The sequence below is a fragment of the Hevea brasiliensis genome, chromosome 15 (assembly GCF_030052815.1).
Source record: "Hevea brasiliensis isolate MT/VB/25A 57/8 chromosome 15, ASM3005281v1, whole genome shotgun sequence".
Lineage (NCBI taxonomy): Eukaryota > Viridiplantae > Streptophyta > Magnoliopsida > Malpighiales > Euphorbiaceae > Hevea > Hevea brasiliensis.
The window spans coordinates 43,917,680-43,937,454 of record NC_079507.1 but is presented as its reverse complement, the minus strand read 5'-3'; the positions used below and the strand labels follow the sequence as shown (position 1 = coordinate 43,937,454).

The 19,775-nt window shown below is 32.3% G+C and overlaps 1 protein-coding gene across 1 annotated transcript; it reads left to right on the top strand.

Moving 5' to 3' along the window:
• LOC110632735 (uncharacterized) lies at positions 1 to 1,848 on the top strand. The gene has a single exon (XM_021781064.2). The coding sequence runs from the start codon at positions 1 to 3 to the stop codon at positions 1,846 to 1,848; it is 1,848 nt and encodes a 615-aa protein (XP_021636756.2).
• Positions 1,849 to 19,775: the final 17,927 nt, after the last annotated feature.

The window sequence follows — 19,775 nt, the reverse complement described above, 5'->3', positions numbered from 1 at the left end:
ATGGCTCGCACCAAACGAAAATCCCCTGCTATTGCAGCTGCTTCATCTTCCTCGTCCGCATCCGACAATGCTCCTGTCGCGGCATTACGGAAGAAAATGAAACGTAAGCAAAATATGCCGAAATCTAAATCGGTTAGTGAGTCTTCTCACTCGTCCAAAGGTGTCGAAACACCTAAATCCACACCAGAAAAGAAAAAGGCGGTACAGAAGCAAGGGACGGATGCTCAAAAGAAAATGGGTATCGCAAAGCTTTCGGGTTCAGTGGATAAAGCACTGTTGGATTGCAAATTCATCAAATGGGAGAACTTTAATCAGGTAAACTTTCACTTTAAAGAGCTTTTTGAATTTCAAGGTTGGTTGGGTGTCTGTGAATGCGCAAATGAATATTACCCTAGGCTTGTACAAGAATTTTATAGAACCTTGCGCACTGTTGATGATGAGGATCGATTTGAAGTCATTTTGAATACAAATACATATAGTGTCTCTGTTGAATTGATAGCCACGGCTTTAAAATTGCCCAATGATGGAAATAGAATTTCCACGCATAAGGATGTTGCTAGAGTAGCAGGTTTTAATCTGGTTGAGTTTGAAAATGAGGTATTTCCTGCTAGCACTACCAAAAATGAGAAATCCACCAGTACCAAAGCCCTCCAGCATATCAAAATTATTCACAGTATGGTAAACTATGTGTTCTGTCCGAAATCTGGCAGTTATGGCTATCTGAGTCACTTGGACATGTGTATTATGTGGCACATTGTGAGTAAAGTTAGGTTAAATTTAGCCTACTTAATTTTCAAAAACATGTGCAAGGCCTATGGAATTGGTAAACTGCCCTATGCACACTTGTTGACTGCTGTGTTTAAAGAGCTAGAGGTGAATGTCACTAAGGAAAGCTCTAGGGCTGACTTGATAGTGCTTAGAGAAATCCATTCAGACACTGATGGGAGAAAGACCAGATTTGAAAAGGGTAGTTCTTTCACTGCTAAAGTTGATTCTGGTTCTGGTAATGAAGTTTTGAATGAAATTCAAGGGCTAAGAGCTGCTGTTAATGACCATTTTAGCTCAACAACTCAATCTCTTGATATTCTCAGAAAATTTGTAGATGTTGTTGACTATAAAGTGAGTCACCTACTCACTCAAAATGAGGAGTTAAAGAAGTTGATAATGGACCTTCAGCAGGCCAAGGAAATTGCAGCTCCAACTAAAGTTGAGGTTGGCACTCAGGTTTCTACTGATAAGGGAGAAAGCAACAAAGTTGAAGAGTCTCCTGCTGATATAGCATGTGAAAGTGGTAAACTTGCTGAAGCAGAACTTGAACCTGTAGTGGATGCCCCTGATGCGCAAGCTAGTGACCATGATGCACCTAAGATTGATCCTACAGCTGATGTACCCACTGCACTTGATGATCCCAAGGTTGTAGAAGCTGCAAGTGAGTTACCCAAGGAAAGTGAAAAGGTTCCAGAATCTGAACCCATTGAGCCTGCTGCTCCACTAGTTGAACCTCCTCCTGCTCCACTAGTTGAACCTCCTCCTGCTCCACTAGTTGAGCCTGCTGCTGCTCCTACACAGCACCAGGAACCTTCCCTTAAAGACCACCAAGCCAGTGCTCAAACTCAGCTATCTGCAGCTGCTGTCCCTGCAACCAAGAAAGGTACGAAAAGGTACAAGTCAACCGTATCAAATCCGTACCAGACCCTCGCTGCTGCTCTTCAACCCCCTTCTGAAGATGATGAGGCCGAGAAAAATGATGAAGTGGCTGACCAAGCACCTCCGGCTCCTGTTATTAAACTGCCTAGGAAGAAAATGGTGCCTTCAAAATCCACTCGCAGGAGTAACAGACTTAAATAGCATCTCATCTGAATTTTTAGTTTACTGATTGCATTTTTAGCTTACTAGTCTGTGTGCTACTTTTGGTTTTTAGTTTGCTACTGTCTACCTTACTGCATTTCCATTTTGGCTAACATGATTCTTTTTGGGTATTTTCTCCTGTTTCCTTTTTGATTGATGACAAAAAGGGGGAGAATGGTTGGAAATGTGAATATGTGTTGATGAACATGAGACTATGGAAATGTGTTGATATACTTGTGAAGTGTGATGATATGTGAATATGTGTTGATGTTTGTGAGATATATATATGTGATGATACTTGTGTTGCTGAATATATGCTTATACTTGTGATTGATACTTGTGAAGTGTGAATATGTTTGATAGCATAATTTCAGGGGGAGCTTATGTACAGAAAATGGATTTCTTGGATATTGTGTGCATATATTTAGGGGGAGCTTTTTCGGTATACTACACTTGGACTTACATACTCACATAAATTTTCACACACTTTTATTTTTTTACTGTTGATTCAGTTGAGTTTTGTCATCATCAAAAAGGGGGAGATTGTTGACCCCGTGTAGCTCAAAATGAGCATTGATTTTGATGATAACAAAACTCAAAGAGAATCTATCTAACCTAACCTTTAAGTGATGTGTAGATTCTTTGTCTTATGCATAAAGAACCTTTGAAGTTGCATCTAAGAAGAAAAGATACTCAAAGGCATTCCAAGACAAATCCAAAATGAGAAAAAGACTATGGAAGCCAAGACTCAAAGAAAAGGTATGAAGAGTATAGTGTTAGAGTCTTAGGCCTTTTTGTGAAAAAGAATAGATGAGAATTTAGTCATATGGAGCTCAAAAATAAAAATTTATTTTCTGATTACTTTTTCTCATCATGACCTTGAACACAACCATTGAAACATTTTTCAAAGGTCTAAATCATTTTACATTGCAAGTTGAGACATGCAGCTGTTGACTTAGTTTCCTAACTGGTTTGCTAAAATTTTTGGTTTGCTAATATGTTTGCTAAAAACATTAGTTTGCTAACCAGTTCTTGATCGCTCCTAAAATTTTATTAGTTTGCTAAATCGCCCGTAGCTCAACTTCGCACAAAAGGACAAAATAACGGCCATTTTGTCTTGGGCAGTGTGTATAACGTTCCAAAAGGGTTTCAAACGGTCTAAAATAATTTGGGACTATATATACACCTTCTCTACTTCATTTACAATTTAATGAAAGCCTACATTTGAACTCCAACATTGATTTTTCATTTATTGCTTTCATTCAAGAGCATTTAAGATTTTGAGCTTCCATTGGCAAATCAACTCATCTCTTCTTTATAGTTTGATTTGTATTGAGTAAGAGTGAGTGTTGAAATATTGAATTGCATTCAAGAGAGGTTGTACAAGCACCTATTGAAGCTTGGAAGTGTAAGTGCTTGTGATAGCACTTGTGGAGGTTTCAAGCTACCTTGGTGTAAAAGCTTGGTGTTGAGAAATTGTAAAGGGCTTTTGGTCTCTTGCCTTCAAAAGAGCAAATAGTGGAGAAAAGACTCAAAGAGGGTTCTTTGAGAGAGTGGATGTAGGCTAGCTAAGCCGAACCACTATAAAATCCTTGTGTTTGATTTCTCTAACCTTTACCTCTTTACTTTTATGCAATTTAAATTTCTTTTCTCATATACATGATAGTGAATGTTGGTTAAATAGATTGAGTTGATAAATTTGTGGACATATTGAGAGACTTGAGAAAATTAGTTGATAAATGCTTTATTAGAGATTGCCATATACATTGATTGAGAATTGAATTGCAACATAGAAACACATTGTTGAAGCACATATTACTTTCTCGTTATATAGAAGAATCACATAGTTGAACAAAGCCACAATTTTTCATTAGGCTATAAGCAAGGGCCGAAAAATTGTTAAAGTCCAATTCACCCCCCTCTTGGACTATTTTGGGACAACATAAATAAATACTCTATGCCCCCTTTTAATAAACGCATAAATTATAAAGCATTTAAGTATACTCTTTCCTAAAAAGAAAAGTGAGGTCCATTCAAAAGGAAAATCAAGGGTGTTAGATTCCCTATGAAAGAGAAGCCCTCCCAAAATATTAGTTCTTGGCACATGTTGCCAACTAGCTTTTTTTTTTGTTTTTAAATTTAATTTTTGAATTTAAATTATATTTTAATTTTAATTTAATTTAAATTAAAATATAATGCAATATAATAATATAAAAGAGTTTGAATTGAACTTATAAATGAACTTGAGACAAGTCAAGTTCAAGTTTAATTCGTTTACTTCATAAATGAACTTGAGACAAATCGAGCTGGAGTCTAAAATATTTTTAATAAACCGAACTTAAGCTATAATATTAAAGTTTAAATTGAACTCGAATCAAGAGCGATCCTATAAAAAATATAACAAGTAGGGCTTAAATTATTTAAAAATTGGCTTAGGTAGTTTCATTTATCCCCAACTTTTGAATAATCATTGCCTGTCTGAAACCTACATTGACCTGGTTATTCTCTAAGACTTTATTTGTGGAGGATCTTTTAATAAAGAGATTGACATTGAGTAACTACTAGAAAAGCTTTAATTGTTGTCCTTGGCCCGGGATTAGTCGACTATTCGAACCCATGAAGCTTCGGAAGACTTCATTTTTAGAAGGGTCTCCTTTGATTTTCAGTTGTGGTTTCAAGCCATGCATGGCAACTAAAGGATGGGAGAACATATGTTTTTACGCTAGTCTTGGCTTACAGAAAGCGTCCCTAGTGATCAACTGTGCTTCTTCTTGGTGACGGCGCATTTTGCGTTGGGATGCTTGTTTGAGTTGTGTCATGGTCTGTGGATCGAATATCCATTGTAGTGTAGGGTTTCTTCTTGTGGGTTGGGAGCCTTTCTTATGAGTGGGCTTTGTTTTTGGACAATACTTTCATATTTGAGCCTCAGGCCTCTATAAACCTGCTTAACAATAAAATCTGTATATCTATTGATTAAAAAAAGAAAAAGGAAGAAAGAAAAGCTTTGGAACCGTGGATGCATCTGGTAATGCGGTGGTGAGATGTCCATATCATATCATATTGATCCCTTTGGTTTTTTATATTTGCTTTTCATAGTGTTTGTAATTCCATTCTATAAAATTCTACGATTGGATAACTATGTATGACTTTTTTGTTTTTTGTTTTTTTTTTTATCATTGGACTGCTCAAACTTGAGAACTTAAGGTTCTAGAGATTGCTGAAGCTCATTAGTAGTTGTATAAGAGATTCTGCTTCTCTGAATTATTGCCTAGTGTCCGTTACCTAGTGTTGCTCTTTCATATGAAGCTGCTTTTTGTTTCTTTATAAAAAAAAATAAATAAATAAAAATTCCTGTGCAGTGAATAGGCTTTTCTTTAAAATGCACACTCTTGGCTTTGATCGTAATCTTCTTTCTTTGGCCATTGATTCTCAAATGGAAGAAAATGACATCTGACATTTCAAAATAGACAAATTATCGCAACATCTTCTTTCATTAGAGGCAAATAAGAGATAAATTAATCAAAGTTATCACAAAATCACTTATACAGGAAAATTATTATATAAATTAAGTTCATTATGAATTCAAGATATAAATATATAGGACTCAGTATTTATTAGGGGTTTCACAAATACATACTCAAAATCGTGTCTATAAACTAATTAAATCATTAGACGATCTAAAATGCACAATTCTTTTTAGTTTTCAAATGTTAAAAATTGGATATGTACATAGGATATACAGGAACATAAGAACCTTTTTAATCTATGGCTTTTTATATATTTGAGAAATTTTCTTTATTGGAGTTTTTAATATTATGTTTGAATGGAGTACGTGTAATTTTTTTTTTGAAAGATAAAATAATAAAAAATAAAGTAAGGAAAGTTAAGATATATATCAAAATTTTTTTAACCCATCAATTTGATGAGTTGAAAAGATAGAAGTTTTAAATGTTTTGAAACCTCTAAAAATCTTATTTCCGTAAAAATTTTTGCTAAAAACCACATTTTTTACCTTCAAAAACTTTCTCCTATTAGCATTATTGTTAAATAGAAATTCATACTACTTTTAAGGCTCTAATTGCTTTGCAAAAAAAAAGAAAATGTTTCTAAGAAAATTAGATTTTTTTGATAGTTGGTTGCAATTCTTAACTTTACGTAAAAATTATTAGCTAATGTCTGAAAAATGTTTAGACCTACAATCACTATTTTTCCTTAAATGTTTGAAGTACTCCTTTAATTTTTAGTTTTTAATTTCAACATTTATTAATTTTATTGTATTTTTTTCCTCTTAATTTTTTTCTTATTACTAAAATCACTCATCTCGTAAACTTTAGAAGATACCTACGAGACTAAAACTATTATTTAGTCCAAAGCATTGTTATTAAATCTACCGATAAATTGGACTCTAAAGTTTCATTTATTTTATAAAAAATAATGTGTATAGAAAATATTTTTTTATAAAAAATATTTTTGTGAAAAATAATTTGTATATATCAGAAAAATATTTTTCATTATTTTATTATAATGTTAAACTTAGTGTGTGTTATGGCATGTATCTAAAACTTGGTTCTTTTGTTTACAGAAAAGTATGCATTTTTTTAATTAAATATTAACTGAAATTTAAAATCATAACATTATTTTCCTAATTTTTGAGTCTCTAATTCAAATAACCTAAAACTCTTTGCAATTTTATTTATTTTTTTAATATAATTTTTCTTATTTAAAATTAATTTATCATAAAGTTAACATATAAAATATAAGTAAAAATTATTTATTAAATATATAAATTTCATATATTTATAAAACGAATTTATAATTGTCCAGGTAAAAATTTCCCTAATTAATATGTCTTGTTGGCGTTTATACGGAAAGTTTTTTAAATAATCATCATTTATATTATCATTATTATTATTGTTGAAACTATTTATTTAAACAAGCCTTAAAATTTAACCTTCAGTTATACTGATCCAGATCTTAATCCGAATTCATACATTTAGAGGATAGGCTCAGCTTGGCCAATGGGCCATATAGCCGACGCCACCAATTTACTAAATTTTATATCCGCTAACTTCTAACTTTTTTTTTTCATTTAATATTCACTAATTTACTATTTTTTTTAACATAATTTGTATGAGAGAGAAATTAATCCCTTTATATGAACTAAAATAATTATATCTCTTGCCATTATGCTAATTACTTAATTTTGATTTTTTAATATAATATATTCTATTAATAATTGAAAATAGTTTTGATTATTCTAATTATATTTATAAATAAAAATTACCAATTTGGCTTAAATTTTATTAACTCAAATAACTTTTTATTGTGATATGAAATTTTATTGTAACTATTTCTTGCAAAATTAACTAACTGTATTAAAATTGTTGAATTTTATTAATAATTTACTTAAAATTTTAATAAAATATATTCATTTTAATACTTTTATTATATTTATAATATTTATTTAATTTTTATGATTTGCTTATGTAAACTTGCATTTCATTAACATAAAAGAACATTTATTTATGTATATAAGTAATTTTTTTATTCATGATGTGGTTATAATTATACTCATAATCGATTAGTGTCTTCGTGATGTTGCAGACTATATATATATATATATATATATATATATATATATATATATATATATATAAAGTATCAAATCTTATCAAATCTTTTTTCTTTCTTTGTCCTACATTAACAACATAAAAGGAAATGGGATTGATTATTAAAAAGTATTAAAAGCAAATAAGTAATAATTTATTTTATTTATAATTTTTTTCGCTGATACAATTTGGCTCGAAGTCATGGTCTCAAATATTTATGATTTAAAAAGCGACTCCGACTGTGATAGCGATGTGAATGTAGTGCTATCAATGATTTGTTGTCTTCAGAGGCCTAAAAATGAACTGCCTTTCGCACATGGCCTTCAGAGAGCGAGCTTTATACAAACACAGGCCTTTGAGATGGAACTGTGATTCTGAAGACTCATCATCATTTTTAAAAGTTGAGTTATTCTAAAAGAAATTTCTGATGCAAGTTCGATTCAAGAACTCAGGATCACATCGAAAAATTTTTCAGCTGCAAATATTCTTGTCATGATTGATGGTATTGAATTTTTGTCCCTTGGCTTGTGAGCCGAAATGGATGCAAGAAAAGACCAATGAGGTCAGCTGCTAAGCGACTGAATATCACAAATGTCGCAATTCCAATACTGTCCTCAACTATTACAGATAATTTATACCTGGAAATTTTATTAAAAAAAATTGTAGGATCAATAAACTTAAAATGCATATTATAATATAAATTGGTGCTTCTTTAAGTATGCCACATTTATTATTACGCCAAACAAATTCATTGTAATTTTGTATACTGCTTTTGCAATGGGGGCACCCTCTATGCCACTAGCCCGTTGTTGCATCTATATTCTTAATTGTTGCTTTGCAAGTGAACTTTTTATCTTTTTTCTTTTTTTTTAATAAAAAAAATCTAGAGTTTATTTATGAATTATGTATGAAAAACAATTATAAATATTTAACCTTGTATACCTTATTTGTATAACTATCCAATGAAAGGAGTTTATTAATTGTTTTTATATTGGCATTCCTTTTTGCTTCAAGATCTATAGATGCTTTTTCAATAGTCTGCTCTCTCTCGATCAATTTTGAATTGTTTGGAAGATTAGATAAATTTACACATTTACTTTCCTGGAAAATTGTTTTTAATTATTATAATGCTTCAACGCACCTTCCCTTAAAATTAATGATTTCTGAAACATCAGGGTTAATAAATTTTTTTCTTGCAGAGGGGTATCTATGAAAAAATATTTTAATACAAAAACCCATTAAGGAAGAAATAGATATTTGTCGGGTTGAGCTACTTTTCAGAAATCAAAGTTGGGCTGCTTTTCAGAAACAATTGTTTTTAGCTCTTAAACTGCATACAGGTTCCAAATCCCACGACAGTTACAACCCAAAATACTTATGGCTCTAGGCGGGCCTAGACACTGGGACGTGCCTCCATTACGTTTTCTGACCCAGTCTGCTGAGAGCTACTATAACGACACTTGATATCATTGAGAACAATTTTAGTACCATCGTACTCATTCACATTCTTTAGCAAAGCAACGCCTGTGCCATGCCCATGCACATCAGGTTTGGTTACGTGCTTGACAACGTGAACTATTAAACTTTTTATCACAACAGTACTCAACTCAAGTCAAGTCAAGTAAGTCTTTATCTTAAAAATTTGGGATCGATTATATGAATTCGCTTTCTCCACTCTAAATGATTTTGGGTTAAATCCTCAGAAATGTGTAATGCTTCTAGGTCATGTTGTACTACTCTCCTCCAAGTCAATTTAAGTCTACCTTTTTTTTTCTTTCTATCCTCTAATAATGTGCTCTACTTGTCTAACTGGAGTCTCCGTATGTCTACGCTTCACATGACCAAACCACATCAATCTCCCTTCTCTCAACTTATCTTCAATTAGCACCACTCCTACCTTTTCTTTAATACTCTCATTACGGACTTTATCTAGTCTAGTATGGCCACTCATCCACCTTAATATTCTCATCTATGCAACTCTTATCTTAGACGCATACGACTCTTTCAGTGCCCAACACTCACTAGCATATAACATAGCTGGTCGTATGGCTGTACGATAAAATTTTCCTTTCAACTTATTGGGAATTTTATGATCACATAAAACTCCGTGACACGTCTCCACTTCGACCATTCGGCTTTAATCCTATGACTAACATCCTCCTCACATCATCCAATATCCTATGACTATTTTTATCACAACAGTGTAACAGAAAAAATAATATACCTGATGGAGGTGAATTTAAGTTTAATTATTAAAGGGAGTGAAAATGTGCTGAACTAGAAAGTTATGGGGGACAGGATGCGGATTGAAGGGCAGACGCTAATAGCTTGCAGATTTTTTCAGTTAAAAATTATTAAATAAAATAATTAAAAACAAAAGCAAAGTGGCAGCATCCGGCTTTATTTTTTTATTAATTGTTTTATTTTATAATTTTAAAATAAAAAATAAATATTATTGTACTAAATATTGTTATAATAATTAATATTTTAGATCATAGTATTTTTATTATAAAAATTTATTTTTTAATTTAATATTAATTTAAATTATAAATTCAATAAAAAATTACAATATAAAATGTTATTAATTTTGTTTTGATAATTAATCCCAAAAAATAATAAACCACTAAATATAAAATGCCATTATTTTTTTTTTAAATTATTTTTAAAAATAATAAATTACTCATTATAATTAAGCATTATTATTATTCTTAAATAAATTAAATAAAATAATATTTCATTGAGTCAAATGCTTATTGTTTTGAAAGTTATAATTAGATTTATTTTAATTATATTATTTATTACTATTTTATATTTAAATATTTGATTTTTTTTTCATTTGTTTGGTCTTAAATTTGAGAAAAAAAAATGAGAAAAATATGAATTAAAAATATAATAGAAGAAGGAAAGAAAAATTAAAATTAAGATTACAATATTAAATATGTTATTCAATTATTATATTTTTTTATGAATAGGAAGTTTGCTAAAATTAATAAAAATATTAAAATTATTGAACAAATTAATAAAATTAAATAGATGAGCTAAAACTGGTAATATATAAATGAAAACATTTGAATAATTTGTAAATCGATGAGTTTATTGTTTTTAATTAAATATAATTGCTAAAATTGAAAATAATATGAAAAGTTTATGATTAAATTAATAAAATTAAAAAGTTTGGCTAAAATTAGAGATGGTAATAGGTAAGTTACCTGCGAAAATCTCTCTGTTCAAATTTAAACTTAATCCAAATCTGATTATATACCATCCAAACTTGTCCCGTTAGGTTCAATCAAATTTAGTTAAAATTAATAATTGACATAAAGGTTTTTTTTGTCATTTAACTTAAAATTAATTAAATAAAATTAATATTAACCAAATGCACACATTAATTAAAACAAACAAAGTTTTTAAACTTGTTTCGGTCATTAAACCGATGAAGACATGAATTTAAGGTTTTTAAGGTTTAAAATTCAACTGGAATTGAATTTGGTTTAATTAGTATATTATGAAATAAATATTAATTATTTATTTTTTAAAATTTAATAATAAGAAAAAAATTAATAATAATGCTTAATTACAATTAGTAATTTATTATTTTTTTGAAATAATTGTTAAAACAAAATTAATAACATTTTATATAATAATTTATTATTTTTCAAAATAATTATTAGAAAAAAATTGAAAACATTTTAAATTGTAACTTTTTATTTAATTTAAAATAATTTTATTGTAATTTTTATTTAATTTAAAATAATTTTTATAATAAAAATATTATGGCTTAAAATATTAATTATTATAACAATATTTATTAAAATAATTATAACAACCCCCGATTCGGCAGCATAACAATTGAACCGGAAGCTTTACCAACAATTTAACCCAACCTGTAATGAGGACTATGTCTTAATTTCATATGAACAATCCACACTTACACATAAAAACTTTACCAAAAGTGGTTTAAACAAAATACAACTTTACATAACATGTCATTTACTTAGATGCATCTTTTCATCATTAATTACTTATACAACTTATACAAAAGTTATTAACAAGATTAAGGTAAAGCAAACCCTAATTTAACCCCTAACAATCACTACTCCTCTGATGCAGACTCTAATAATCTACTCTCTCTGCACCCTCGACTTTAATATCTGCATGAGGTAAAACCCACCGTGCTAAGCATATAGTTTAGTGGTGCATATCTAGCTTTAGACGACCAATTAATAGTTGTCTATAATTATACATACTGTAAGCATTTAACAATTAATTAAAATAATTTCAAGCAAGTAATAATTCATAACAACTCTTGCAAAAATGAATAAAGCATTCCACTGTAGTTATTTAATTGAAATTAACTGATCTTGCTCATGAAATATGCATATAGAAACATGTTATCCATTAATAGAAATATTATTTAAATTTTCAAACAATTGAAAAACTTATCTAACGTGGATGCTTGTCATTCTATTATTTTCACATTTCCATTAATAGCCCAATTCCTGCATAGTATAACTTTCCTTATTCCGGATACTAGGGTTTTAATGTCACACCTTCTTTTAAATGTCGTCTTACATTTTCTTTTACCACTGCCACATCTTCTTTCGGATATCATCTTATGTGTCCTTTTTATCACTGCAACACTTTCTTTGAGGTATCATCTTACGTGCCCTGTTTAAAATTAGAACATACATTGCGACATCGTCTTTCAGATGCCATCTTTAAATTATTGTAGATATAGATTTAATTTGATTTTCAGATCCGCTAACTTATTTTCCTATTTGGCATGTTAAACTATCTAGTTTCTATTTTCAATCAAGGTGGAACTTTGGACCTTAACAATCTTATAACATGATCATATATATTTCCAACATTCTTATATCCATAAATGATTGACATTCATCATTTTAACACCAATTGCCATCATCATATAATCAATTGCATGTTTAGAAGAAGGATATAACCATGTAATATGTCATTTCTTTTAAGCCAAGTAGTGACATCTTATCACATAGCATTTAGAATCAATCATATTACTTTCCAATAAGGCATATTTCCCAACTCATTTTGCAATTATAATTAGACCTAGAGAAAGACATTTTAAAGATTAATTCCTTTCATAAAACATGTCAATTTATGTCTTAACTTTCATTAGAAATTAATTTGATCCAATTTAGACATGTAGGAATTCATTTATAGCCCTTCATTTACAAACTGTTCAAAAAAGCAAGTTACCATTTCAGGAGGAATGCCTATTTGATACCCTATTTTTCATCAATTCTTTGAGTCCCCTAAAGATAGAATTAACTTTTATAGTCTTCATACAATTTATAGCTTGAGGTCTTACCTTTCATTTAAATCAAGAATCATCCCATTTCAAGGTCTAAATCTCAAGCTATGCTCCAATTTCTATATACTGTCCAGTTTTTACCTAACTAATTCTGGCTATAAACAGGATTCATAGTTCCTGTTTATAAGTTAATTTAACTATTTTAAAGACAGATTCAATTAAAGTAGTTTTCATAAGATATCTTCCTACGTGTTTTAAGTTTTCAACAGTTTAAGAATCACATAGTTTGGAGGCCTACATTATGAGTTATAGATAAATTATCAACTACTATTCTCGGATGCATTTTCCTAAAAATTTCAGGTTTCCATATTACCAATTCAAGTTTGCACTCAATATTCAGGTACTTTACACTCAGAATTTGTGTAAGATCTCTAAAGCAAGATTTTAAGCCTATGTCTTTAAGTTTTCAATGCATCTTGTAACACCTCAATTGGAGGTGCACTGAGGGAGATATGCCCTATTTACTACACAAAGGTCATAGGACTAAATTTGCTGAAATTCCTGAAATTTCAGATTTGCCACACCAATTTACACTAAAATTTCAGCCACTTTACCCTCAAAATTAAGTCCAGGTCAAAACATAAAAATTGTAGGTGTATGTCTTAAAAAAATTTTAGTTCAAATTGCATCTCAATTGGAGCTCTTTAACTTGACTTATAGACAAATTAGTATAGGCTGCTCGTTGGATTTACTAATCCTAGCAGTTCACAATTCAATGATTCAATGTAGCAATTTTGCCAATAAGCTTAGACAAGCACTTACTTCAACTTAGTTCCAGCGATTTACTCTCAAGTGTAGCAACTTTTCCCCAAAAATTCCAAGTCTAATTCAGTGTGTAGGTCTTGATTATCCACACCAACAATTTATGCCTCACCAAATTAGCATTCAACTTCACTTTCCCACCAATTCCTCCACCTCCATGCAATTGCTAGATTGAATTCCCCATGCCAACTTCAAGAAAGCAAGAACACTAACTTTCCCTCTTGAACTCGTGGGCTTCACTTCACCCTAACTTCACTTTCCTTAAATTTGGAGCTCAACCCTAGCTGTTTTCCTCTTGAAATTTCAGATTCTTTCCACTTGAATTCAACTCACTAATTCTTGATTCATCCTTCTCTTTTCACCTTGCTTTCATGGCTGGTTCATCCAATTCTTCAATCCAATCACAAAATAGCCAGCTTACATTCATGAATTTGAGCTTGCATGAGAGTATGAAAGAAGAAAATGAAGAAAAAGAGAGGGGAGGAGAGGTTCAGCTGAATGAGAAGGGAAGACAAAACTTTTTTTTGTCAATTTTGTTGTTTATATACTCTCCTTCCTTTCTTACCATGTGTTAATTTTCCTATGCCATTTGTCTCAAATTTATGGCTTGATTTGCTACCTTAATTAAGCTAATTAAGTGAGTTTAATTAGCTTAATTAATCTTAGTTATTTTAATTAATTGGTAATATTCCATTTTAATCCCAAAAACTTTACTAACTTTGCAATGAGGTCTACAGGTGTCTTTTACAAAATTTTAATTTAACCCTTTCATTTAATCTAATTTACACACCATATTCATTATTCGATATTTTTACTGAAATACACTGAATATGGTTTGTAAATTCGGAGCATTACAATAATATTTATTTTTTATTTAAAAATATAAAATTAAACAATTAATTAAAAAAATTAAAGCACAACATCCCGCTTTCTTATTTTTTAATTATTTTATTTAATAATTTTTATATGAAAAGATTTTCATAGTACCTTTTCAATCTCTTTTAAATATTATTATAATTAACGTCTCGTTCTTATTTAATAATTTTTATATGAAAGATTTTCATAGTACCTTTTCGATCTCTTTTAAATATTATTATAATTAATGTCTCGTTCTTAAAACTTTTTTGATTAAGCATAATTATTTTACTTTGATAATTAAGCACGAGCTTACCCCTTTAGGTTTATTATTTTTCCATTACACACGTCTGGTAAAAAGCCTAACTTTATCTCATAAAATAACTGCTCTTAACTCACAACTACCCCCCATAGCCTTTGGACTAGGATCATGCTCCATTAGAACACCATCGAAATCTGACATTACATCTTCTTCGGGCCAAAAACCTCCTTGTTGCTATCCTGACTCAATACGCTACCAAGGTTCCCCATGTTGAATACTTCTCCAAGTAGGATCACGCAACCATGTTCCAAAAGCAAAATTGGATCTATCAACCTTTGGAGTGTCAAACAAACTCTCACATAACTGATAAAAATGTCCAACCTTGCCACAAAAGAAACAAAATTGTGGAAGGCACTCATATTTAAAATGTAGCCAAACTAAGCTGCCTCTCACATTTTGTTATTCACATGCTTTGCTTCAGTAGTTGACGAACATCTAGAGTGACTCAAAGCCGCATATAGTTACGCCAAACATCAGTGAAATTGTTGGAATCAAACTTAACAAACTTGCCAATGTAGTTACCAATCTCTTTTCCAACTTTATTAGACATAAAACCCACAAGAAAATCATAAATTTGGATCCAAAATTCAACCTCATGTAGTTCTAATCGATGAGGTTGATCCCCATATTGCAACTGTTTAAACAATAGGACATGTTGATTGAAAGTCCATGGCCCATTCTTACAAACTCGCTTTACTTCTAACTTGTTAGCATAATTACAGCAATCAGCATGATTATAGGAGATTTGTGTAACATAATTACAGCAATCAGCATGATTATAGGAGATTTGTGTAGCATAATTATAGCAATTATTATTCTTGTCCAAATTAGTTCATATTCTCATGTATAAATAGATGTAATATCTCTGTAAATGTGACACAGAAAAATACACAATCCTTTTCTTCATTACTTGTATTCTTTCTTCTAACATGGTATCAGAGCCATAAAACTTTTATTTCTAGTTTTTTGGGGTCTCTCTGCTCTCTCTACAACCTGTTCTGGTTAATTCTTTCTTACCTATTATTATACCATTTTTTTTTCTCCTCATCTTGTTATCAATGGAGAAATCTGATATTTCAAAACCTATTGCAAATTGGTTCCAACTATAATCTTTGGGTTCAAGGAATGAAAAGTTTTTGATAGGTCGCAAGCTTTGGCGTATTGTTACCGGAGATATCACTACGCCGACAAGAGAGAACGATGAAACGATGCAAAATTTGTCGACCGCCTTGAGGATTGGGATAGTAAAAATCATCGATCATCACCGTTTCGCAATACCTCTGTCTCGCCCATCCACATCCAGTTTGCTAATTATGACTCGCAAAAGAAATCGATTTTTGGCTAATCGATATCGCACCACTGGACTTGCCCACTATTATCGAGTGGACTACTCTTCATAATCTGAAACAAGAAGCAGTCAACTGTGAATGATTTTCTTGCCCAGTCCAACCTATTTGGAATCAAATATCTCGTGCCAAAATCGGTGAAGATCATCTTCATCTCATTCAAGTTCTAATGGCTCTTCGATCGTAATATGAGGCCGCTCGAGGCCCCTGCTACATCGAAATCCACTCCCATCATTGGAAACTGCTATTCAAGAGATTATTTTTGAAGAGACTCGTCTCAGTTTGGATAAAACTCCTCAATTTGAACTGCTCTTGCAACTACTCGATCCTCACATCAATCGCAATCAACTCGTAAGAATTGTAATCAAATTGGTCATGCTTTTGCATATTGTCCTACCATAAAATGCAGATATTGTCATGGTTACGGTCATATTCTTGAACATTGTCCCACACGCCCTCCAAGATCAAAAGGAGGGCATTCTAAATTCAAGAATGTCTCAAAGCCTGGATCTTCCTCTCACACCGCTGCATCGAGGGCTCTACCGCCATCACCATGAGTGATCTTGAGGCACTATTCAAACAGTTATCTCTTCTAATTCTCCTGCCGCCATGTCCGCCACTCCGTAATTCTTATTGGCTTTTGACTCTGCATGTTGTAATCATATGACCACTAATCTTAAATTCTTGTCTTCTCAAAACTCGTATCTTCCTTACCACCAATCCATATTGCAAATGGTACTAAAATGAACATCACACATACTGGTCATGTGTCTACCTCAAATCTTCATCTCCCTGACACCTATTATATCCCTAATTTGGCACTCAATCTTATTTCTGTTGGTCAGTTGTGTGAAAAAGGACTAAATGTTATTTTTTCTCACCATGGTGTCCAGGTACAGGATCCACAAACTGGAAAGATTCTTGGGGAGGGTCGCAGAGTTGTTCGATTATTTGAGCTTACATCTTTACATCTTCCTCGTAGATTTGTGTCTCAGCTACAATCCCTAATTCCTCCATTCACCAATGGCATCTTCGTCTTGGTCATGCTTCTACCAGTAAAATTCAACCTTTAATTTCTAGTGGATTATTAGGATCTACTAAGTTTGAGTCATTTAATTGTTTAAATTGTCAGCTTGCAAAACAACCTGCATTATCTTTTTCCCATAATAATACTACTTCAGACACTCCTTTTGGTTTAATTCATTCTGACATTTGGGGTCCTTCTCCTATTTCTTCAATAAATGGTTTTCGTTATTTTGTAATATTTATTGATGATTATTCTCGTTTACTTGGATATATTTTTGAAACATCGATCCGAGTTATCACAAATTTACATCACATTTGCAAAAATGATTAAAACTCGTTCTCTTGTGACATTAAAATTCTCCAAGCAGACAATGCCATGGAATATCGGATTCTTCTTTGCTTCTTTCTTAGTCAACAAGGCACCGTTGTTCAACGTTCTTGTCCTCACACCTCTCAACAGACGGGCGAGCGAACGCAAGCATCGGCATATTCTTGATTCTCAGACGATTCTTCTTCTTTCGCCTCATGTCCGTAAAAATTTTGGGGAGAAGCGACTTTTCATGCCGTTTATGTTATTAATCGCCTTCCTACCTTGGTTCTTCATAATTTATCTCCTTTTGAAAAGTTGTTTGGACAACCTCCGACTATTCCATCCTTAAACCTTTTGGATGTGTTTCTTTTGTTCTTTTACAACCTCATGAACATACCAAATTAGAACCCCGTGCTCGTCTATGTTGTTTTCTTGGTTATGGCATTGAACACAAAGGGTATCGTTGTTGGGATCCTGCTTTCTAATAAGTTACGATCTCTCGTCATGTTACCTTTTGGGAAAATACTATGTTCTCTTCTTTCCAAATTTCATCACTCTGTAATACCGACTCTCTATTTTTCACGACTCCTCCAAAGAGTCGTTTCCAAGTCCTGATCCAGTGATTGTGATGTGCTCAATATTAGCCCAACTACACTCGCCTCGTTGAATCGACTTGTTGATCCAAAGACTGCTACCGCATCTCCTCCTAGCACTACTCTTCGTCGTTTCTACCTGTAAGAGAAACTCCTCATTATCTTTCGATTTTCATTGTTACTCTACTATTGCAACCCTTCATGAGCCTCATTCTTATCGTGAGGCAAGCATCGACCCTCTTTGGCGACAAGCTATGGTGATGAACTTGGGCTTTAGAGAAAACTCATACTTGGGATTTAGTTGATCTTCCACCAAACAAGACTCCTATTGGTTGCAAATGGATTTACAAAATCAAGACCCGCTCGATGGAACTATTGAACGCTACAAAGCTCGCTTAGTAGCCAAAGGGTACACTCAAGAGTATGGTATCGACTATGAGGAAACTTTTGCTCCAAAGGTCCGATTAACATCTATTCGCAGCCTCTTAGCTATTCTTTGCGTCAGTAAATGGAAACTTTTCCGGATGGATGTTAAAAATGCTTTTCTTCATGGTGATTTAACGTAAGAGGTTTATATGCATCCTCCTCCGGTTATCATTCTCCTCATAAGGTTTGCAAACTTCTACGAGCCTTATATGGATTAAAACAAGCTCCTGTGGCTGGTTTGCCAAATTTAGTTCCACTCTTGCTCAACTTGGTTTTCTCTAGTCCACATGATTCTGCATTATTCACTCGCCGAATCGATTGGTATTGTTCTTCTTTGCTTTATGTTGATGATATGATAATAACAGAGATGATTCATCCGGTATTTTAGAGTTACAACATTATCTCAATCAACATTTTGAAATGAAAGACACAGGTTCTCTCACTATTTTTGGGCCTTGAAGTTTCTCAAAATTCGATGGCTATTATCTATCTCAAGCCAAGTATGCATCCGACTTACTTTCTCGAGCAGCATCACCGATAGCAAAACAAGATCAACCCCATTGGAGCTCAATTGCAAACTTACACCTCTTGATGGCACTCCTCTTGATGATCCTACTTTATATCGACTTGTCGAGTCTTGTTTATCTCACGCTTACTCGACTGATATTTCATATGTCGTTCATCCGTCACCGCTTTATGTCCGCTTCCTCGCTCAACTCATTTCTCTGCAGATTTAATCCTTCGTTATATCAAAGGCACTCTTTTTCATGGTTTGCACTTTTCCGCTACCTCCTCCCTAGTATTATCCGCTACTCGATGCCGATTGGGTGATCGGCGGATCGCCGCTCTACAACCGTTATTGTTTCTTCTTGGGTAATTCTCTTATCTCTTGGCGTAGCAAAAGCAAACCGTTGTTGCACGTTCTAGCACGTAATCAATATCGTGCTCTTGCCGATGCTACATCCGAATTACTTTGGTTACGGTGGTTATTAATCGATTTGGGTGTCACTCATTCTTCTCGCCACAATACTTCATTGCGATAATAGAAGTGCCATACAGATTTCTCATAATGATGTATTTCATGAGCGTACCAAACACATCGAAATTGATTGTCATTTTGTACGTCATCATGTTGCTCATGGCACCATATGTTTGATTCCTATCTCCTCCGATACCAAACCGATATATTCACCAAAACGCATCCTCCCGCCGCCAGATCTCTTAAGCAAACTCAAGTTGGCACTGTATACCACCTTGAGTTTGAGGGGGTGTTAGCATAATTACAAAGAATCAGATGATTATAGGAGATTTGTGTAACATAATTACAAAGA

Excerpts from the sequence above, each read along its gene's own strand:
- LOC110632735 (XM_021781064.2), top strand. The coding sequence starts at position 1 with ATGGCTCGCACCAAACGAAAATCCCCTGCTATTGCAGCTGCTTCATCT.